At 37.4% G+C, this 24947-nt stretch overlaps 1 protein-coding gene across 1 annotated transcript; it reads right to left on the reverse strand.

Annotated features, from left to right (window-relative positions):
• Positions 1-752: 752 nt before the first annotated feature.
• On the reverse strand, positions 753-17929 carry LOC119077502. The gene is made up of 3 exons (XM_037184727.1): positions 17430-17929; positions 14683-14778; positions 753-1901 (listed from the first exon to the last, which is right to left on the reverse strand). The coding sequence occupies exons 1-3, from the start codon at positions 17439-17441 to the stop codon at positions 882-884; spliced, it is 1128 nt and encodes a 375-aa protein (XP_037040622.1). The 5' UTR covers positions 17442-17929; the 3' UTR covers positions 753-881.
• Positions 17930-24947: the final 7018 nt, after the last annotated feature.

A 24947-nucleotide genomic window follows, 5' to 3' on the forward strand; every position in this document is an offset into this window, starting at 1 on the left:
GAACTTAGGTACAGCGCCACATACGAGCATACGAGCGTAGCGACACTGTGAAAATTTAATTGAAATCATTGGAGCTACAACGAATGATGTGAACTTGAGCTGCACTCGAATTCACCCGATACGTGAGTTCCGTGTGTTTATGCGGGCTTGAATTACCTTCAGAGGTCTAACACTTTGGCGTCGCCATCAGACTCGCATGTGTTAGCATATTCGATGATGAAATGTTGTTAAAAAATTTTATTTTCATTTCACTTATGATTCGCTAAATGTGAACATGCAAAAATGTATGACGCCATTTCAAAGTTCCTCCAATAACGGAATAATGGAATAATGGACGGTACGACTCAGTGGTTACGTACTAGCCTTCCAACAAAATGATCCGGGTTCGAATCTCGTGTCAGACGATTCCACATTGAATATTTCTAGCGACAAGATCGCGTTGATAGCGTCCAAAAGTTCACTCAAGTTCACTTCATAATTTAGGTAGTTATAGTGTGTTTGGTGGCTGCAACGATGTATACAATGACGTCACCCAAATGCGATTGATTTGTGTGCATATGTCTAGCCTACATTTAGGCGATATTAAGCACCTAACTTTCCTCAGATATTATTTGCATACATCTAGGCATGGTGCACCTGTCATTTGCCGTTAAAGGTTATTAAATCAAGGACTTCTATAATCTAGAAGGGACAAATAGTTAACGATTGTCTCTCAGGGAAAATACCGAAATGGCACAGCAAACAACACCAACAACATTTGACACCGGATTTAATAACAGAATTCTTACAATTTACGGGCTTAAACTAAAAACAAATGAAATAAATACACAAGGTACTACAGTGCACACCCCGTAGCTAAAGCTTAAGAAACAGCATCAGCGCTAATAGTAGAAATTGTAGCTAGGAAACGTCCCCTGTTTCTTCCTCAAAATCATAGCCTGTACGATTCGAGTCGACGCTGCCCGTTGTGTGTCTTCTGATGGAAAAACCACCGGTCCAAAGTTTGATTTTACCGGCCGGAAGTAGCTTGCATAATCGCTCTTAATCGGTAAACTGCGTGCGTAAAACTTATTCGGCACGGCTTTCGTGTGATAGTGCTTCAGTCCTGCTGTCGAATGTGGCTTGAACGGTTTAACTTTGGCAACACCGACCGCATGCGGTTTCGAACTGATGAAATCGGTGACGCGTACATTCGTGCCGTGCGGCTTGTATTTGTGTTCGGGATACAATTCGTAGCCGGATCCTGTTTTATATGTGTTTTCGTACTGGTTCACTTCAGCTTCGGATATTTTATATTCTTCGATTGGTTTGACATGTTGGCCATGTTTCTGTTTGGAGAGGTCCGGTGCCTTGACGATTGTGATCGTAGGCTTTCGCACGCTCGGTTCGAAATCCTCCTCGTATTCGCCTTTCAGATAGGGTTCTGGTGACGCTTTTTTACTGTAACCACCTTCGAAATCCGGTGAATAACCGGAATACTTTTCGTGCGAATAATCGTAGGGTTTAATTTCGATCAACGACGGAATCGACTTTTGTGACTTGTTCAAATCGATCAGCGGTTTCTTCTTCGCAAAGTCAGAGCTCAGCAAAATGTGTTCTTGGTCCTTGCTGTAATGGTTGATTTTCGATTGCGAAGACGTGTCATCGTCTCCACTGTATTCACTTTTGTGACCGTGCGGCGATTCGGTTATCGGATGCACGTTCGGTCCGTGCGTTTTTACAACGGCCTTGAATCCATTTTTTGCGTCGGCAGTGTAGTCGACCGATCGAATCGATCCATCTGGTTCTAAGACGCTGTAGTGGCCCTTCACGACACCGTCATCTCGCGATTCCCATTGGGATTTTACGTCGCCCGTGTGGAGATCTTTTACGCCGTAACTGAATGCATATGCTGGATGGTTCTGAAATGGAAATGGTTTTTTTTAGTTAATTTGAACTCTGCGTGTATCGACTCCTACTGATTCGTTTCGCATTCAAGCAACATAAATTAAGACTAATTCGCTTTTGTTGCGTCATGTGGTTTAGGGTGGGCCACACAATTTTCAAAGATAAACTTAGGGACTTGGAACCAATTTATTAAGCTTTCAAGGGCTTTAGGAAGCTTTCAAAAGCTTTAGTAAGCTTCGAAAGCTTTAGTAAGCTTTCAATAGCTTTATGAAGCTTTCAAGAGCTTTAGGAAGCTTTCAAAAGCTTTAGTAAGCTTCGAAAGCTTTAGTAAGCTTTCAATAGCTTTATGAAGCTTTCAAGAGCTTTAGGAAGCATTCAATACCTTTAGGAAGCTTTCAAAAGCTTTGGGCTTTTTTAGACGAAAAACTATGATGCAAATCAAAAGGTATGTTGAACATTATGTCATTGCTAATATTGAATACGAAGCAGTTGAATCTAAGTGCCTAAACACATCAGTAGTTGCAAAATCTTCAGCTGGTCACAAAGAATACGGAATCCAAGTTTTGGATGAGTTTGTGTGCAGCGTCACATTTCCTTTTGTGTAGCGCTAACGGTTTCTACAGAATGGATGGAATGTGATGAATATGACAGCTTGAATGTTGGAAAAGTATTTCCAAACTGCGAAAATTCTTTTCAAATCGTTACTGCAGCAATTAATGTGAACTTACGCTACACTCGATTTTATCCAAAACTTAGCCGTTTTTGCTGAGTTGTATTACCTGCAGTTTATATCCCTTGGGTTGTATCGATCTAATCATTAGGTCAAGACACACGAGTATTTTTAGCTGACGGGATTGACAATTTTGGTGAGTTGTCAGATATTCACCACAAGGTAAACAATGGAAAACGTAGCAAAATTGTCGATCCCATCAACGTAAAATTGCTCGTGTGTATTCGTCCTTCAAGGGCGGTCCTTTATTTTGCACAATAACGTCAGTCTCCTAGAAAAGTGTGAATCACAACAAGTTGAATTTTTTCACGGCCACCCTAATGTGCCAGTGCATGTAGATATTTATAATAACTAAAATCAACATCAAACGCTGAATGCATAATTTGCGAATGAAAATGAAAATGTTATTTGATTGTAAAATTGTATGCACACGAAAAATTGGAAGAATAAATTTTCGAATTAAATGGCGCTATAAAATTCGAAAAATTGAATGCAGCCTGACTGTTGTTTTGATTAAATTACAATATAATGGCATTGCGCTGAGCGATAGATCAATTTTCGATTTTTATTTTTCTCGTTCGTTTGATTTTATATTTTTATTTTCCTCCTTTCAGCTCCAATGCATAAAGTAGTTCACGTTGTTTTTGGTATATGGACAACTCGTTTATTGAATAACGATTAAGATTATAAAATTTATTACAGAAATTGACTCCTTCGCGAGGTATAATATTAATAATCGAGACATTCATTTCAATTTATTTGTTTCAAATTTATTGGATGGCTTCAATTATTATTGCGAAATGTGTGCAATGTTTACGAGTAAACTATTTACTTAGAAACGCTCCCTAAATCGTTTTATTTTTTGGTGCGAAACTGAGTTTCATTGCAAGTAAGAGAGGCACACAGAGAAAATTTTGCAATATTTATATCGAGAACAGAGAAGAAACGCTACGTGTGCTAAGCCGAAAGCAAAGAAAGAACAGCATCTGTGTAGATTTACCATAAATGAACTATACCGAGAACCTGCGTGCATATCGGTCAGTCATCAGGCTACTGTTTGAAACCTATACCATATTATTCGACTACCTACACAGAACCACCTGTTCCAAGGTTCTGAAAGAACAGGTTAAGACACCCACGAGGGCGGCTGACACACAAATTTTGACAAATAGATGCTATTTATTGAACATACTCATTACAGATTGTTTGAAATGTCAACTTGAAGAAAAAAAATAGTTTTTATCAGGTTGACAATCTGTATTGAGTATGTTCAATAAATTGCATCTATTTGTCAAAATTTGTGTGTCACCGCCTTCGTGATCAACTCAGATGTGTCTTAACCTGTTCTTCCAGAACCTTGGTTTGTTCTGGTACGAATCAGGCGGACGAAGTTTACGAAAAATCATTGTACCAAACATATTTCGAAAGTTATGAAATGCGTTCACTTCTGCAATATTTTATATGCAAATGATGACATTGTCCATGTCCACCCGGTTCATTTAGTCTTTCCCCTCAATTTAAGCAGTCTATGAAACAGCTCAATAACGTAATGGTTAAACTGGTTAACTCATTTGCTTTCCGCTACAAGTTTGAGTTGCCAGTGCGAAGGTGCGATTGTCAGACGTGTATACCAAAACACAGCTGATTGAATCGATTCAAAGATCTGATGTAGTTGTGTTGGAACTGTCACACAAAATTTCATACAAAATTAAAGATTAAAATTGTAGCGTTTCCGCTGAAACGCAATTTTTTAAGATTACCGCCGACTTTTTCTTTCTGCTGGATGATCATCTTTAAAAGTCACATCACGCCGAACGACTGTTCAGTCGGTGGTTCACATCGTTGAACAATTGCTTCATACTCAAGTGTCGGGTTCGAATCTCACTTGGGCGCGTACAACAAAAATTTTCCAAATTTCAATTTCATTTCTCATACATTGCATTCTTCATATACAGTGTTTTCAGAGAGAGATTTTGGACCAGTTTAATATAACTTACCTTGAGGTATGTTGAGCGGTAAAAATTTGAATTTTTGGTGTGTTGAATTTTCGTGTAAAAATAATTTTGATTTTTGATTATCATTGAAACGAGAGGAGAAAACGTAAACAAATATGTATGGCGAGCATGCGAGGATTTTCATTGTGGTGTTATTCGACTTATTTTCGTCGTTTTTACGTCTTATTTTTGGGATTTTTAAGTTTACTTTGACATGAAAGCCAGACCGGTGGCCTCAAACACGAACGCTCCGACTGAAGCCATATCGAAGAAGCTGTCAAAGATATTTAATGCAATGCCACCACCACCTGGTAAGTCGGTTAAGAATGGCACTGACTTTGCGAATCAAGTTTGTGGTGAAAAAGTCAATAAGAACGAAGAGATGGGTTCATATGATGTGACGTCACTGTATCCTAGTGTCCCTATCGATTTTACATTGCGCTTACTGATGGGATGGTTGATTTTGAATGGCACTAACCAACCATTAGCATTAGCGTATGTGGAACTGGCCCAATTATGCATGAAACAAAACGTGTTCCAGTTTAGAGGAAAATTCTTTTTCCAGTTTGAAGGAGCATGCATCGGGAGTGCTCTGTCAAGCTTTTTCGCTGAAATGTTCATGTGTCACTTCGAAATGAGTATTGAGAAACACCCTTTGTTTCCTAGATTCTATCGCCGGTACATGGATGACATTTTCGTAATCCAGAATCAAAGAATGTTTGATAGAGTGAAAGCGATATTTGAAGAAAGGATGGATGAGATAAAGAAGGGAGCCATCAGGTTCACGATTGAAAGGCAGAACGGTGGAAAAATAGCTTTCTTGAATACCCAATGCGAAGTGGTCAATGGTCAAATTGAAATCGATGTATACCGGAAACCGACACACACAATGCGATTAATAACGAGTGATTCCTTCCACGATATGAAACACAAGATGGCTGCTTACCATGCGATGTCACATTTTATGCATAGCCTGCCGTTGTCTGAAGAGAAGATCAGGGTTGAAACTGAGAAAATCGTCGAAATTGGTGAGACCAATGGTTTCAGCAGGTCGGCCATCATGGACGTCGTAAATAGGCACCGCAAAAAGAAACAGCTGAGAGACATCTCGACGCTTTACAATGACCCACCGGAAGAACCACTCAAGAGAATTGCCATTAGGTATTTCCCGGAAATTACTAGACTGCTGAAACCGTTATATCGCAAAGTAAATCTGGAACTCGTGCACAGAAATGATGGATCGTTAATGAACATGCTTGGATCGATAAAAGACCCCCCTCTTGAATTACACAAATCTGGAGTGTACCGCATCTCATGTTTCCACTGTGGGCGTGCGTATTATGGAATGACAATTCGCAAACTTTTCGTCCGTTTCAACGAACATGTGAAATCGGCCAATTGGAAGAACAAAACAGCGGTTGGCAAACACATTTTCACTTCAAAGCATGAAATCAACATTAGTGAACTCGAACTTATTAAACCGGTGAAGCAAATGTGGAAAGTTGAATTCTGGGAAGCGATACACATTCATAAACATAAACACGAGAATTTACTCAATGTTGACGATGGCAATGTAACGTCACCACTTCTCAATGTGTTCCGCCTGGAGAGAAGAATTGACAAAAATATCATTGATCTCACAGACGATACGAATGATGAGATTGTGGACGCAAGTGAGATTGATGAGAGTTTAGAATCAGTTTTTTATGATTGTGAATGAGAGATATAACGAAACGCATTGTTGCGCTTTAGGTCATTTGAATGTAGGAGGTTTTACTGTACACACACTGGAATGTGTACATGTTTGCAAATAGATGTGATAACAGATGTGATTCTTATGATATGCAGATATGTAGAACTTTTCTTCCTAGCTTTATATGTAACATGTAGTTTGTTTTTTACGTAATCTTTAGACGTTGATTGTACTTGTATTTGAATTATTGTTGTACGTTATGACTCCGTATAAGTATGATCTAAAATGTAATTTTTGATTTATGATGTAAATTTTGTCTTTAGTCGAGACGAAGCCTTGATAATGATTGCGTGGCAATCGAAACTAGTAGGCAAAAGTCACAATTGGCATAATTTAAAATAAATAAAGCGAGTATTTGAATCGACACCAAACGCATTTTTTAGTTTGTTTTCACGTAAAAGTTTACTTTGTACTCTATAAAGGTAAAAATATCTTAATATTCATTATTTGAGTGGTGTGAAATATTGTTCGCAGCAGTGTTGATACTGTAAAAGGATGGACATCGAAATATTGACAAGATACAATGAGAAAGTAGAGATGCATTATGGCGGTGTAGATCCGTACATGTTGGTTGATACCAAAGATACATTACCCGATAACATTCAATTCTATGATATACAGAATTATTGTATCGGGAGACAGCTCATTCACGAAGGAATTGTTTAGAACCTATAAAACTTTGGGGCATATAAACTTTACGAGAGTGGCTGGGTCCAATCGGTAATGACGAAAAATGTTGCGACTGGCAAAGTTTCCGTGGCATTGGTAATTTATATTGAGGAAGGGTTATGTATTTACGTGTCAAATAGAAACAAATGTGCGTGTTTCTAAATTCGGTAAAACAGTTTCCGTCTCAATGTAGCTTTTATCAGCTATTTCATTTGATGTTTCGACCGCGATGTCAGTTTCAATCAAACTTGGATCATCCACTTCATTGGACGTTTCGATTTGAATGCCTTCATCTAGATATTCTTCATCCAGATATTGTTCCTCATATCCCAAACGTAGAGTTGGGACCCAGTCCGGCTTATCAACATCTGTGTATTTTTAAGCTTTTCCGACAAACACAATTAGAATATTTAGAACAAACGATCTAAGCTCACATTGATCACAATTAACTACCCGAAATAAAATGCAAGTCGCACACCCTGGCGTATTGGAATTGGCTAGCAAAAAAAATCAGAACGATTTATCGCACGAATCCATGCCTTTTGCCTAGCTTGCGTCAACGCCAAGACTTCGCGTTACGATTATTTAACATTGGAAACGCAGAAAATTTCCTTCCTTCACTGTATCCTTTCAAGGTTCAACCAATAATTACCCAATTACACAACAGGCATCGTAAATTACTGAAAGAATAATTAAACAAACTCTTAACATTCACCGGTTGAGTTTAGATTGATCTCCTTTGTTTATATTTATGTTGCCATCGATATTTTGCACCATCAGGTTTAAATATTGAGAAAAACCTTTGAATAAATAATTAATTACCTTTTACTACAGTGAACGACATCTCAAATGTCTCACTGTCAAATTTTTCTGAGAATTTTATTGTGTCATTGCAAATTCAGAATGACATTCTCTGAAAAAAATGACAGTGAGACATTTGAGATGTCGTTCACTGTACTTGTATGAAGAAGAAAAAACAAATAACATGTGAAAAACAAAACTCAAACTTATTTTGAGTAAATATTTTTCCACGCAAATTCAAATATTCGGACCACTTTATTTTGACATCTATACCTCAAGGTAAGTTAAATTTAACTTGTCTTCTCTCATTTTTCCTCTCTGAAAACACTGTATTCAAAAAAATTAGTTTAACGATTGGTGGGTCCAAACAATACTCTCTCTTGCAAACAAACTCTCAGCTGTCTGTGTCAAATTTACACCTTATTCCTTTGTATTCTACAAACACACTATTCTAAATTTTGACTGACTACGCTGTAATCTACATGCAAATTCCAAAGGCTACTTGATCCTTTCACCACCTTAATAAAAGTAGTTTGTTTGCTAGAGAGGGTATTGGTCCAAAATAATGACAATATTGTTGTTTGGTTTCATGATTGGTCATAATAAATTTTTAGGTCTTTTTTCCATAGGAAAAAAAGACCTATTGTGGGCACTTCATCTGTCCGTCCGTCCGTCCGTCCGTCCGTCCGTCCGTCCGTCCGTCCGTCCGTCCGTCCGTCCGTCTGTCCGTCCGTCCGTCCGTCTGTCCGTCCGTCCGTCCGTCCGTCCGTCCGTCCGTCCGTCCGTCTGTGTCACAAATAAAATGTGATTGATAAAAGTTCAAATTGCAATGCTACTATGAACAAACCAACACCAGGCAAATCAATTATTATTTGTTATCTGGTAACCAATCGCTCATAGCAGACATTGCAATTTGAAAGTTTGGTAGTTGTTGGTAGTTGGACCCCCAAAATATTTAGCAGCAGAGATGTTTACCGTTTGAGAGCTACGCACCGAATGACGAAATTATTCTGCCTGCTTGCCTATTTATAACTCAACAATTTGGTAGTTGACTACCACGTTGGTAAATTGCAATGCTACTATGAGCAAACCAACACCAGGCAAATCAATTATTATTTGTTATCTGGTAACCGATCGTTCATAGCAGACATTGCAATTTGGTAGTTGTTGGTAGTTAGACCCCCAAACTATATAGCAGCAAAGATGTTTCTTACTCGAGAGACGCACACCGACTGACGAAATTATTCGGCCTGCTGGTCTATTTATAAATCGAGTATTTGGTAGTTGACTACCAAAGTGGTAGTTGAATGACTACCAAAGTGGTAGTTGACTGACTACCAAAGTGGTAGTTGACTGACTACCAAAGTGGTAGTTGACTGACTACCAAAGTGGTAGTTGACTGACTACCAAAGTGGTAGTTGACTGACTACCAAAGTGGTAGTTGACTGACTACCAAAGTGGTAGTTGACTGACTACCAAAGTGGTAGTTGACTGACTACCAAAGTGGTAGTTGACTGACTACCAAAGTGGTAGTTGACTGACTACCAAAGTGGTAGTTGACTGACTACCAAAGTGGTAGTTGACTGACTACCAAAGTGGTAGTTGACTGACTACCAAAGTGGTAGTTGACTACCAACATGGTAGTTGACTAATACGGATGTTGTAGATATTTTTACTGTTTGATAGCTGCACACCGACTGATGAAATTAATCGGCTTGCTTGCCTATTTATAATTCCAAAATTTGGTAGTTGAATACCAAAGTGGTACTTGAATGAGTACCAAGCTAGTAGTAAACAGAAATTGAAAAAAAAATGAAAAAAGACCTCACCAGGCTTCAGCCGGTCTATTCTTGTTCATGATTTTGGTCGCTTTGACGAATACTTTTAGTTAACCATTCGGTGCAATTTTTCACAACCAAAACGTTACGATTCACATTACGTTGGTTTTTGTTGCATCAGAATAAATTGACTGTGAGTGACATTATAACACTAGCTTTGAAAGTGTAAATCATATCAAATTAAATGGAAAATGTTGCAATGCTGATGATGGTAATTAAACTGGCGTTTGGTGTCAGTGTTATTCTAAATGATTTTTCCGTTGGATATAATCAAATGTTCATTTTACGAAGATTAAGACGAAAAATTGATTCAAGGGGATTATTGCCAAGCCGACATATTCAAATCAACTGCAATCAATATTTTATTTTCATTCGATATTGCGTTACAGTACAGTAGAGTTAAACCTCAATCCGAACATTTCCCATCAGGTTGCGTTAACTTTTTTACCTGTTTCGTTTCTTAACTATTATTTCTTTGGCAAAATTCAAATTTCGCGGCAAGTTGTTGAGTTTTATATGAGAAGGTTACGCCGAAAAAAAATGCGGATATCGGTAACTCTAACTGCATTTCCGTACGAAATTTCAACTGAACTGAATTGCGGATTTTTGCGATGACAGCCCCAGTGATCGGCATAGCCTTAGGCTTCTGCATAGGCTCTACACTGTTGGGGAGGTATATCAGATATATATATCGGTATATCAGACCGATATTTTATTGAAGACATGACTTCTAATGAGTTTTGAAAGAAAATCTGCCATTTTACCATCTATATCTGCATGACCTCCCAAACAGTATATATCCTTGGCATTATATGCATATAAAAATTGAAAATTGAATTTCTGTTCTAATTAGTCTCGCACGTCACTGTAAGTCACAACATTTGGTTGTTGTTTTTTTCCGCTCGACAAAATCATTCTCCGGTTATGATTATGTCTGGATTAAAATTTTTACATTGTACGATGAAATGGTCGATGAAAAATCACATCAACACGTTTGTAAATGTTTTCGACATGTTCGCAGTAAATTTTAAGGCATTAAAGTACCATGCAGATTTGTATTTATCTAACCACAGAATTTAAATGCGAAATGTCGGTGTATGATATAGTGGCCGGTCACTAGTATGGCTCATAATACAGTTTTCTAGTCGGGGGCAGTTCATTAAAGTATCTATTGAAAATGTACATTTCGACAAAAGCTTTTGATCAGTTCAATTCTTGAATGGTAGGCACATCGCGAATGTTATCTCAAAATACAATTTTTGTTAATCAACATCCTCCCATTCCGAGATAATCTCAGGGAGAATATTTGTTGGCATTTTGCAAAGTACAAAGTACAAAAATTTAGCAAGTAGATTCTGTCACTCACAAATTACCGAATAAAAATGCTTTAGCTACGTGACAAAAGAGTGCTCTGAAAATCGCCATTTTTCGTGTGCGGATTCCGGATCCTGACTATCAGGTGAATTAATTTTTCTTGTGACTAATGTTGTTGCACATGCGAAGTTTGTATGGAAACGAATTCAAAGTTCTGACAGAACAGGTTAAGACAACCACGGAGGCGGTAGACACCAAATTTTCTGAACAGATAGTGTGAGAAATCAACTTGAAGAAAATATTTTTCTCGAAAATTCAGAATTTTGTTTTTGTTAAGTTCCATTTTACATATAAACTTCGCAGCCGTTGTGTGTCACCGCCTTCGTGATCAACTCAGGGTTGTCTTAACCTGTTATATATAAACACTGAAGGTAATGCAAATACACAGTTTCGGATGGATCCCTACTTTCAGGTGAATTTAATTTTGTTACGTTGAACACATATTGAATTCGTTTGCGTCAAGTTGCAGCTAGAGGTGTGGTGAATTCAATTCCGTGTTTATTTACTTTGAATCACCTCCACGTTGGTTGCGACTTGACGCAAACAAATTCAACACAGTCAGATGCAGTGAAACTTCAGCATGAATTCGATGCAGCTGATCAGCTGATCCACACATACAATCAAAACTGTTTAGATTTGTTTAAACGGTTGAAACCACACATGCACACGCGTGGTAGTGGTAAAACCGTATGAAGACATGCAAACAGTTCTGGTGGTTTGTGTGGATCAGCCGAATCAGCTGAAGCAAATGCATGCTGAAATTTCACTACCTCGAGAGCTCAAAACACACAAGGCATCGAAAACATGTTTCTTCCAAAATTTTCATTGTTCTTTGATGCTTTTCGCAATTCCGGTCCATAATCATCACCTTTCCATGCATCCATTTAATGTCGTTTTGAAGGTATTTATTTCACAGTGCGTTTTTGATTATTTTTTCGCACGCTACATAGCTCAGTACCTTTAAGAAAGACTAAATTTTATAAATAAAAACTTTGCACAGACCAGGATTTGAACATCCACCACCAAAATTCTTCCAAACACCAAGCAACGACCATAGCCATTCGGCTACAGAGTCACACAATTATACAGAACGTATTGTTGAAGCGTACATACTAAGCATTGACTACCTGATTTTATTTAGCGCGTTTCTATACATCACATTGCAATGTGTATATAGAACAGGTTGCTTGATCGTTCAAATGAATTCAAGTTTGCATGTGAATGTTTGGTAGAAATTTTGGTAATATTTTGTATTGGAAAGGTGATTATGGCCCGAAATTGCGAAAAACGTTGTATCTGCCAAGGTAGGTATGCCGGTATTTTTTCGCACACGACGTCTTGTCGACCTCGGCTTCGCCTCGGATCGACAATCGACATCTAGTGCGAAAAAATACCTTCATATCTACCTTGGTACAGTTTGTTCATTTCATTTTTACACAGTTTTAGATATGTCAGAGTTTTAAATGTACCCAGTCAATTAAGTTCTTCCCAAATTATGAATTTTTGACGCAAAATTTAAAATTTCTATCGCGAATTCAAATATTGCGCAATTTGGGAAGAACTTAATTGACTGGGTACATTAAAAACTCTGACATATCGACAATCTTTAGAAACTGTGTAAAAATGAAATGAACAAACTGTAGATAAATAACTATAACGAAACTATAACAAAGATAATTTTGATCGAAATACGTTTTCGATACCTTGTGTGTTTTGAGCTGCCTTGGCCTCTGTTACAGAGATGAGTTTCTTAGAATTTTTTCAGTGATTTTTTGTGAGACAATTTCCCATACATTTTCGGGAAATTGTCCTGTCATATCCCAATGATGGGCCCAAAATGTGTGTGCATCATAATGAAACTAAATTCACCTGAAGGATGGATCCGTACGTAACTGTGCATTTGCATTACCTTCAGTGTTTATCCTTGGTCCGACTTTTTGTGAACATGAACATTCGCGAACCATAAATGACGCCCACTGCGCCCCCCGACTAATTGCGCATTATAGTCTTGTCGGTCTTTTAAAAATTCAATAAATTTATTATCAGAACATTTATACTGAACCGGATTTTGATTAAAATGAAAATGAACCAAAAACGATTTACTATATTGGTTCGATACGTTTGGCATAGAAAAAAATAAAAATATTAAAAATAACGAAAGTTGCTGTGTATAAAATGGGCAATTATGGGCAAAACTCGTTAAATTTGTTTTATTTTTCTCAATAAATTGTATTTTCTGTTCGGGTTTTAGGTTAGGTAATGTGTAATATATTGTCACCTGACTTGGCAAAAAGGTATAATAATAATTATTGAGAGGCTGTATGTGCTGGTGGAGTCAAACGAAAACATTTTTTGTTACTTGTTAGAATGAAACATTTATAAATTGGCTGTTTAACAAACTAATTAAAATCGTTGCGGAGTTAATTGATTTGTCTATTCAGAGATACAAATGCACTGGTGTTACACATAAATCAATTCCAGTTGCTGAAAAACAGTTACAGTCACAAGGAAACGAGATAAATTTTATTGATTTTCATCACTTTCGGCTATAATAGCTTCAAGCGGATAAAACATTTTACCAACTTGAAATCAATCAGCATTCAAGTGATCTCATGTATACGCACTATACGCACTCATTGAACTACATGATGCAACATGTTGATTAGCTACAATCAGCATTCTATGCAATTACAATAATCGCCCCACACTGACTGCTCTGCTCTTGCAATGAATTTTAACTGAAATTTTCCTCTCGAATAATTTAAACCGCAAATTACGCTAAAATTCAAAAATTTCCGAAACTCAGCGACACAAAATTTTGGCAGGGTCCAATTGGCACTTGAGATGCACAGTAGAGTGCGTTATTTTCATATGAAAAAAGAGAACGGGCAAAGATCACGAGTTGTCATGTCATGTCATGTCAAACGAAAATTGGTAAATATTATCGAGAAGCTGTGAACTTTTCGTTATTTGTCTCGTTAAAATAATGGCGCCACCAGGCATTCTACTGGACCTTTGTAAATTTGGATTCAGTGTGAACTTTAAGCTCAAAAAGTCCGACATAATACAACACAGTCTTAGTGGTATAATAGGCCTGACTGTCGTATAATAGGCCTGACTGTCGTATAATAGGCCTGACTGTCGTATAATAGGCCTGACTGTCGTATAATAGGCCTGACTGTCGTATAATAGGCCTGACTGTCGTATAATAGGCCTGACTGTCGTATAATAGGCCTGACTGTCGTATAATAAGCCTGACTGTCGTATAATAAGCCTGACTGTCGTATAATAAGCCTGACTGTCGTATAATAGGCCTGACTGTCGTATAATAGGCCTGACTGTCGTATAACATGCCTCACTGTGGTATAATAAGCCTGAATGTCGTATGATATGCCTTACTGTCTTATAATAAGCCTGACTGTCGTATAATATACCTGAATGTCGTACAATATGCCTGACTGTCGTTTAATGTGTCTGACTGTCGTATAATATGCCTGAATGTATGAATTACTCTTTTAAGAGTTAAAACTGAAAAGTAAAAACAGCAGACCAATCACTCCCTAATCAGACGTTCTGGTAATCTAATTCGACTATATTCCTTAACAGGATACGGTAGGCTATTCAAAACGAACTTACGTATTCTGGAGCGTATGATAAATGAGCAGCTTCACATCGAACGACGGTTATCTTGTGCAACATCAATAAAGTCAGCGATGCCACTATCGTTTGTACCTGGAACGAAATAAAGTTTTTTGAATGGTCTTCTGTCCAGTTACGTGAAATATTCGACTTTAAAGGACCGTGAGGCTGTTACACCCATCCAACAAGACACAATGGAAAGATCGAAATGAATTGCGTGTTCATGCTAATTATATTCTTAAGTTATTATGGTAAAATACCCGCTACTGCACTCAGCAATTGGGCGATACCGTGTGTGTACAGCTTCTGCGTGTGTTACCAGTTACTGCACCTTTTTTGTTTTTTTTTCAGATTTTTCTTTTCTTCTCTTTTGTATTTTGCATTAATTTAATGGTGTTTCAGAATCTGAGCAGCATATTTGACACCAATAAATCATTTTGCGAGAAAAATAATTATTTTTATGATTTTCGTTTTGCATTTTCAAAATTTTATTCAATTTCGTTCATTCGGTTTCCCTTATATGTTCATAATTAACTGCTCTGGCGACCGTTTGAGAGCCAATTTGCGCGAGGATAAATTGGCAAAAAGTTTAAATAATATTGAAAAATGGAAATGCACGGTGTGTGTCTGTGTGTCTGTTACATCAATGATCGTAATTTATTGGTTCGGTTGGAGTTAATTGAAAACACATTTTCGAACGGACATTTTAATTTAATGGCATGTAACACAACCAGAGAACACTATTTTATTGGGTGGACAGTTTCGTCGATTGTGGTTGATGATGTTGAACGAGAAATAACATTCAGGTGATTCAGGTAGACCGTGCTGCATTCGCATTTGCATTCGGTTTTCATTTCACTTTCACTAACATTAACAATGCAATTGAAGGCACAGAAAATAAGCGTTGAACGGTTATTCAAATAGTGATGTGCTAATAAGGATATCGTTACACAGTTAGTCTACACAGGGACCTAAAACTACGAACGACGAAAATTTGGAAAGAGCTTTTTGTTCATACAAAAAATAAGGAAATCCTTCGGATATCGTCGTGATGATATGGTACATAAATAGGCTTCAAACCACTGCCTGGCCACACCAGACAGGTCAACAAAATCCACAAAAATTTGTCTTGATTTTCACTATTTTAATAAAATCTAGTCAGAAAAAATAGCTCGGTTCGTCAAAAATGTACTGAAAAAGTCAATTTTCGAAATTGTTCCACAACTTTTCATTACTGATCAAATAGAGGAAACTCTAGAGAAACGTCAAGCGTGCGTATTGACACAAGGACTAGACTGTCAAAGAAGTCTCGAAAATTCGAGGAAATCAAGAAAAATGTTCTAAAAGGTAGTGGTTCAAACTTCCGTAGCCTTATGCAAGTACTTATCAAATGAAGTAAAAGAATTTTTACCAAAGTAAAAAATGATTTATGCAACTGAAGTAACAGATTCAATGTCAGGAAATACTTTGGGAAATTTGAGTCTAAACTATTCAGTAATTCAGGTCCCATGTGCCTTGTGTATCTCGATGATCGAGAAAGAATAATAAAACTTACTGACATATTTCTGGCCAAGATATTCTTTGAATCGATTTTTCACCATGAAGTCATGATGGCTCATTTTTGGTCAAATCAAGAAAAATGTAGACCACAACCAGATCTACACTTTTCTCCATTTGGCCAAAAATGAGCCATCATGACTTCATGGTGAAAAATCGATTCAAAGAATATCTTGGCCAGAAATATGTCAGTAAGTTTTATGATTCTTAGTATTATTATCACTACTAGCAATGATCTAAGACCAAAGAAGAAAGAATGATCTAAAAAGGAAGCACCATCATTGTTCTGGGAAACTAGCCTAAGTCTGACTAGCTCTTCGATTTTCAAATTATGTAGTTTCAAAAAATGGTTGGAAATGCTATTTTTGTCGGTCGAAGTTGTCTATAAGGAGAATTTATTGCAAATTCGCAACTTCTGTGCTATTCGCCATTTGGCAATAGAATTGTACCTTGCTCTTAACAGTCAGCCTGTGCAGATAACGGGACCATGGAACATTGATTTTTGTCAAGTGAGCAACATAACGGACATAACTATATGAATTGTAAAACTTAGCAAACGCGAGTGTTGTCACAGTAAAAAAGAATGCGGTCTGCGCAACATGGAGTACATTTGAACTTGGATTAATTTACATAACCATTCAAAAGGCAGATAATGCAAAATACCAAGGTTGTGTATAAGAGGTTACGCCGATGGCCAATATATCGCAAAAAAAATTGCGGCTGTCGGTAGCACTAACTGAATTTCAGTACGAAATTTCAAATGAACTGATAATGCGCTACAATTTCGTATGAAAATTACAGAAAAGTTCAGTGGATTTTGCGCTATTCACGATTTGCTGCTTTCAACAAAAGAAATGTTTTGTTAACCTTACATTGCTTATCTAAATCAGGAGTTACGCATAGGGTCAGTTAAGATCATTCGCCAATAGTGTTAAAGCCCAAAACAAACACGAGGAATCGAAAATGTGGTTCGACCAAAATTTTCTATGTTCTTTGATACTTAACGAAACTATAACAAAGAGAATTTTGATCGAAACACGTATTCGATGCCTCGTGTGTTTTAAGCTTAAAGAGCTCAGGATATTGAACAACCTTTCGAGCTTAACGATTAAATTTCGGAATTCGTTTCGTCAACTATTTTCGCCACAAAGTCAAAATGCACAATTTCTGTGACAAAGCTCACAAACCTTCCATTTCATGATTTAAGTTGTCGATCTGTAAGCAGATAAGCTTTTCGAAAAAGCAGCAAAAAAAGGTCTCTGTTTCACAAGTAATCCAATCGGTGGTGGTCGCAGATGCTTTTCGTTTTCGTTGTAGAAAATCCAATCGTAATGCAATTTTACCGTTTCACTTTTACAACAAAATCGAATTCAATTTTCTAAAATGTTGGCGATCATTGAAAAAAAATAATACAAAAACCACTTTGATTGCGCTGCTGGTAATGTAAAAATTGTCTTGCAGTTGAAATACAACTTTCCTTTTCAGAAAAAACCACTTTTCGAATTTTGTATCGATTACTGTGTCGGTGCTTAGAATTTTAATTTTTTTTTTTTAACGCGAAAAACCAACGAAAAATTTCAAAACGAAAAAATTACTTTTACGAAACCAAAGACAGAAACAAAAACAAAAATCTCCTGAGAAGATAGATTGCAGTCGATCGATTGAAGGTCGTTTCACTATTCAATTTACAATCATCTGCTTTCCTCGTATTTATAGTCACGGTCGATATACGATATGTTCACTAAACGACTTGATTGAAAAAATTTTCATGCAAAAATTTGTTACGGGGAATTTCTTACCTTGATCTTCAATACTTTTTCCATTTTATCCATTCTTTGAAGCTATATAATCATAATGAGTGTGTGTATAATATCACCGTACACCATCCACATACGTACGTACATCATACGTATAGTACCGTGCAATTTTGTGCAGTCATGCATTTTGTTGCGCGCCCACTCTCTTTTTCTATTTCAAAAAAAATTTTGTCTTCACATGGGGAGGCTACAAAATATGTTTTGTATCTCCTGGGGTGTGAAGAGAAGAGCATGGAAATGCAAAATTGCGTTCGATTTTTCATCGTTTCTTTTTTGCACTGCCATTAGTTCGATTTATATCAGTGTGTATGTGCTGCGAACATTATCATTATTTCGAACGGCAAAAAAATGATGTTCTTGTTCGGAGAGGCATTAAAATGAAAGCAAAAAGCTCTTCATTAAATCCAAAGTGTAAGTTGTCTTGTCATTAACACGTTGGAATGGATTTTTCTTTTGCATTTTGTATTACAACAACTCATAATGCCATAATTTCAAGCGATCGATGGATGTTCGTTTTTTTTCATGTTCAATTATCGATATACTTACAATTTCCTTATTAAAATCTCGATTAAAATCAACAGGCCAGTTTAATTGCTCGTTGAAATTATCGATGGTTTTTTAACGAGGCGTTGAAGACATTTTCGAATCTAGACGACGTAGTTTCTAACTCTTAGATTGACTCTTAGAGAAAAACGTGTAGATCCACTGCTGGACCATTGACCTTTCAGAACCGGCTAATCATCTCGACAGCAATGATAAAAATAACCGACGACCGACGGTTAACGTGGCGTTTTATAGTGAAATGACTGGTTAAACAAATGAAGTACAAGATTTTGCATCAAGCACTAGGTGAAATATATGCTAACACCGCGATATGCTTGCCGTTTCTCAAATGTTGTGAACTATTCCACGACAAATAAACCAGCTCGTGTATCCACCTGAGTAAAGCAGATTTTCTCCAAGGTTCTGAAAGAACAGGTTAAGACAACTCAGAGTTGATCACTAAGGCGGTGACACACACTTGCGTCAACGGCTTTGAAGTTTAAAATGGAACAGTAACTTAACAAAAACAAAATTCTGAATTATTACGCCAAACGTCGTGGATACAACATAGCAAATCCATATTTTTTGTGATCCGCTGTTCCTCTACTGGACTGTTTACAAAAAAAAAGCTATTACAAAAGTGAACACACCACACATTTTTTGTGTGAAACCGTTGACAATCAGAGAGGTGAGGCGAAAGCAAGACCATCTGTTACAGACAAATGATAGGTTGGTAACTTATCATTTATCTGATCTGTTATGTTCTCTTTGACAATGCACCCGCGGGTGATCTAGTATATTTCCTGAAAGTAAACATTCTATTACCTTCAGCGTCTATATATGTACTTTGACAGTTTTGACAGCCAAACAACTGTCAAAAGTTTGACATTTTAATGTTGTAAAGGACGCGTGAGCGAGTGGTCATATTCATTTCGTTGACGACGAACAGATAATCCAAAATTCATTTTGAAGATAAATTCGAAGTTAAAGTACATAAGTGAGAACTGAGAAACCATGAAGATCGACCAATTACCGGTGGAAATGTTAATGAAAATCTTCAACTTTCTGCCAACGTACGGTGAAGTATCATTAGTCAACCAGGTGTTCTATAGCATCGCGTGTGTAGTGAACGATTCAAAGATTTGCTTACGAATTGACAACCGAATGGACTCCGAATTTCTGCGCAGCATTCGAAAATCGAAACGACAAATAACGAAAATGGAAATTGGATCCTACTGTTTTCCGGCCGAAGACCAGCGACCATACATTTCTGTGATAAAACATTTTTCATCGACCATCAAACATTTGACTTATAGAGACGCCCTGGACGAGTCCACGTGCCTGGAAATTTTGTCGCTGACTCCGAATATTGAACATTTGGCCTTGCCGCAAGCTTGTAGCACACGGGAGTCATCGAAAAGACGACGCTACAACGACGACTTAAGCTTAACGAAGCTGAAATCATTATCGATTGTCGGATGTTCCGCACCATTTCTTACTTTTTTCATGCACTTGCCGGTCGGAGGCCTAACAGAGTTGCAGGTAACTGATTTCAACTGGCATGCATTATTCACCTTTGCACTCAGTCGTCAATTGAACATCAAGAAATTGAAGTTTGGATGGGTTCTGAAGGATGAGAATGATTTTTTTGAATTCGATGACTTGCCCACGGACGTTTTTAGCAAACTGAAATTAGAATCCATGGAAATGACCGGGTCTACACTCAGCAGGGTCGTGGTAGCATCGATTTTATCGAAACAACCAAAATTGAAATCTCTAATTTTATCGGATGCACGGATGGTTTCTCGAACACCGGTCAACGACCGAGTCATGGATGCCGTAGCGGAACTCTCGGAGTTGGAAACACTCGAAATGGATGTCAGTGATACACCCGACGAATCTTTCGTAAAGATTCGTCGCCTGAAAAAACTGAAAGATTTGACGCTACGCTGTGGCATTACCGATTGTAAGGCCAAGTTAAAAGCACTCGCTGAGTCGGACAACAGGTCCATAATTAATCTGACCATTAGGGGACACTGTAGAAGGTCTGTTGATCTGATAGGCCCATTAGCGAAATCTGCACCGAATTTGAAGATCATGCGGATATTACCCAATGGCTATGTGGAAAAAGAGGAATTGAATGAGATGTTGTCTCGTTTCAATTTCGTTGAAATTTTGGAAATTGAGACCTATAGCAGACCATCGATCGTTTGCAGTGACTATTACAATCCAAAGCTGGAAGAAATTAAATTCTTCACCTATGCCCCCTTCTACAAAGAGTGGTTGCCCAAATTAGTTGCTGCCTATCCGAACCTTAAGAAACTGAAACTGATTTTCAAATCGAATTCACTATTTACCCAACCATTTCATTTGTCCGTCGAACCAATTTTACACGGTTTCGCCAAGTTGGAATCGCTGACATTGCGAGCGGATCAGCTGGTCGTAGATGATTGGGACAACTTACAGCATCTCCGGAATAATTTGAAATTCGTATCATTGGGACGGCTGCACAAAATTTCGTCAACCAATTTGCTCAAGGCGAAACTTCGAACAACTTTTGGCGTAGTGAAGGTAAACGATTCAGAATGTTTGAAATTGGCGCTTGATCGGTACACAATGAACAGTGAGAATGATGAGTACCCGTATCGTTAGCTGCAATGCCTTAATTCTAAGCAACACATAAAGATTGTGGGAATAACAACCGAGTCGAAATAAATAATTTGTAAGTTGAGCCGTTGGTTCTTGTTGTTTAAAATGTTTTTTTTAATCTTAACAGATTCATCTGTTGAAATTGTAAGTCTAAGTCTTAGTCGGTGAGAACAACACAAGGTCCCTTGTAATGACAAAGCTCCTTCTAGTGACAAAGGTCCATGTAGGGACAAAGCTGCTCGTAGTGACAAAGCTCCATGTAGTGACACAGCTCCTTGAGAAAGAGTAACCCACCCAACAAATATTGTTACATTTCAACTAAAGGATGCATATGATGCTAAGAACTGATGTTAAGCTAACATACTCTAACTACATATAGCAACGCAAAGGACGCCTAATTCAATTTTTTCATTTGTTTTTCTTTTAATCTTGACAGAAGAACAAAAGAAACATTTGAATTAGGTCACTTCCGTGTTACTATGTGTACCCAATCGAAAGTATATAAATACTGAAGGTAACGCCAACTCTCGACGGATCAGAGTAAAGTAAAACAATTGCACTGAAAAGGTGTTGTGGAATTTCGCGCCGCGTCATTCCCAATAACCCACAAAGTGACATTTTCCTTATACAATTGTCAATTTGTCAATTATTGTGAATGACGCGGCGCGAAATTCCTAGCAGCCACTGAAAAATCGACGACATGAGAAACGACCAATTTCTGAAAAAGAAACTCACCTAACTGATGAATCCACCTTTTATTCAGAAAGTCGTCAATTCTTCCCGCTTTTTTATCAGTTCATCAGCGTATGAGTTCATTTCCATACATTAGGTGACTTATTTGACACTTCAAAAATGTACCGCTACTGTCTGGTTCATTTTACTCTGCCGTGTTTGGATCCCGACTTTCAGATGAATTCGTTTTTGTAATGTTGTCATCATCAAAGTATATATAAACTTCAGAGAGATGCTAATATGACGACTGGGACGTTTCGACCAAAGTATATAAACACTGAAGGTAATGCGTATGTTGTCTAACTTAGACTTGTGCAACATGACGGCCGTAAATCTTTCCAATTCACCACTAGATGCAACTTGACGCAAACGAACTCAATACGTGTGCAACATGACGGAGCTAAAATTCACCTGAAAGTTTGGATCCGCGTGTAACTGTGGATTTGCATTACCTTCAGTGTTTATATACTTTGCAAAAACTCACGGAACTCCAGTTTCGGGTAAATATAAATTTTTATAACGTTGTCCACAAGTCAAATTCAATTTGTTAGATTGCAGCACATGTCAACACTCAATGCTAACCAACACAGTTCCAACAACATTATTACGCTAAACGTCACAGATGCAACTTAACCAATCTCATATTCACCCGAAACTTGGCTTGCTTAAAGGTTGTGATCCGCAAAGCGTTCACCTGAAAGACGGGATCCGTAATTTATCTAATCCGCTTGGAGGTTTGAACTATCTTTAGTCAGAGAAATGATAACAGATGACGCTGCGCCGGTAGAGACGGATAGAATGAGTGTGACGGCACTTTTCCAGAGAAATAATAACAGCGGGCGTTGCTCAGCGCCATCTGTTATCAATTCTCTGGACTTTTCATACAACGACTTTGCGTTTACATGAACATTGGTTGTATTTGTACCAACAAGCAAAATAATTAATTTTCGACTCGACGGATCGAGGTCAAATGAAGTGTTATTCCTTTTATTCGGATGTCAAAATTACTTAATTAGAAGTTTAATTCAAAAATTACACTTCAGTTCTATGTTGTTGTCTCGTTTTCGCTTATGTGATAAAATAGAGTACACACTTGTCACTATCAGTCTCGGCAAGCCTCGACTTCTTCGTGACAAGTGTGTAATATATATTTCCCCCGTGTGAAACTGAACGCAAGATAATTTTTTCCTGATTGACGATTATTATAAAAGATGTATGAAAATCGTCGCAAAATTTTTCAAATTTCATACGATGATAATTCGGTCAATATGGGTCCAATTTGTGAAAAAATTTCGTTACGTTCAGCTTAACATGAAGGAAAAAAGAATTCCACACTGTTTGGCTTGAATCCGTCGAGTCGAAAATTAAATATTTTTTATTCTTTCATACATGATGACATAACCACATTTTTTTGACAGGTGGTGCCATGGGTTGGCGTGTAGAGGTGCCACATTTTTTCATACATTTTTTGTCATTACAGAACAAATGTCACCATGTGAAGTTGGTTCACATGAAAATAAGCGCAGTGACAGCAGTAATTTTATGACAGAATGTACTATGCGAAAACTCTATTACATTTCTTCTCAGTTTCTAAACATCATTCTCCATGGGTTTCAATTTTTTTTTAAGCAGCAACGCCCTCTGTTAAACATGAAAAACATGAATTATAGAGTGTTTAAGTGAGAGAGATGGCGAAATGACAACCTATTGTTCCATCTCGGGGTCTGCTGTCAGATTCTTTTGTATTATCGATGACAGCAGACCCCGAGTTGATTTTCCATCTCGCTCTACTTAAACACCGTATAGGTCTTCCTTCGCGTCGCTATAACATACAATTTTCCCTGTTCTGATGACAACTTCACTCGGCACTCATCTCACATTACCAAGATTTGCTTCGTTTGTTTAACTCCATCGCAATTATGCATAACGTGTTGAACTTTCTTTTACAAAGCAGTTTGTATCCCACAAAATGATCGGGTCAAATGAAATTGTGAGTGGTAGTTGCAGAGTCACGTCATATTCAACAACATTATGTGAGTCACACCACTCATATATAGCAATTAGAGCACACAACGATCTTGTTATTTGCATTAAATTATCAATTTTTCATTGCAAAACAACTAAAAACCAGCAACAGTTACAGATAGAGAAATTTGAATTTGTTTCTGCAAACTTCTAATGATTCCAACAAAACTTGTTTCGTTCGCATCGAAGAAAAGCATAATCGAAACGTCCAATTTCACTGCAAAATCTCATTAAACCAATCTTTCCAACAAGAATCAAGTTCAGGTTTGCAAATTTCGCATAGGTGATATAAATAACGAGTAGAGCCGTTGGACGTACATACCGTACATTTTACATATTTATACGTGATGTATGCTGCATTCAGCTATTTTGCTTATCGTTTTATACGAACGACGATATAATTCCTTTCGTTTTTCACGCAAATATTTTGTTCATTATGCGTTCATTTGGTTATGCGTTCAATAATAAATCGATGAAATTGACGAATAAAAATAAAATTGATGAATGAAATAACCGCAACTAATCGTCCAAGCATAATACCTTCCATTAAACTATTATAAACGTCTGTTAACAACTGTAATTTATCGGAGGAACTTTTCAACCATAATTGATATGAAGTCATTTCGATTTTATAATAATAAATGAAGAAAACAACAGCGGTTTTATACCATCAAAACGTTGTGTTTGATTTTCCTGTTCCACGTTATTTTTACCGTTTCGCTGTTCAACTAATTAACTACCTACGCGAACTGTTATGGTAAAGGAAAACCTTCCTAACAATAAGATCCGATGAATTTTCGCTTATGAATTTGTTGCTGCCGCCCTCGGATACTTTTTCTCATCTGGATACGAGATATCACTTTACTTCCCTCGCATAGTAATGTACTATTGTCGTATGAGCGGTTTCGTCAGCATCTGCCACTTGTGACGCATTTTTTT

Source organism: Bradysia coprophila, unplaced genomic scaffold (assembly GCF_014529535.1).
Source record: "Bradysia coprophila strain Holo2 unplaced genomic scaffold, BU_Bcop_v1 contig_235, whole genome shotgun sequence".
NCBI classification, from domain to species: domain Eukaryota; kingdom Metazoa; phylum Arthropoda; class Insecta; order Diptera; family Sciaridae; genus Bradysia; species Bradysia coprophila.

Coding starts and splice junctions, on each gene's coding strand:
- LOC119077502 (XM_037184727.1), bottom strand. Junction 1,902..14,682: donor TATCATACGCTCCAGAATAC/GTAAGTTCGTTT, acceptor TTTCCATTTCAG/AACCATCCAGCATATGCATT.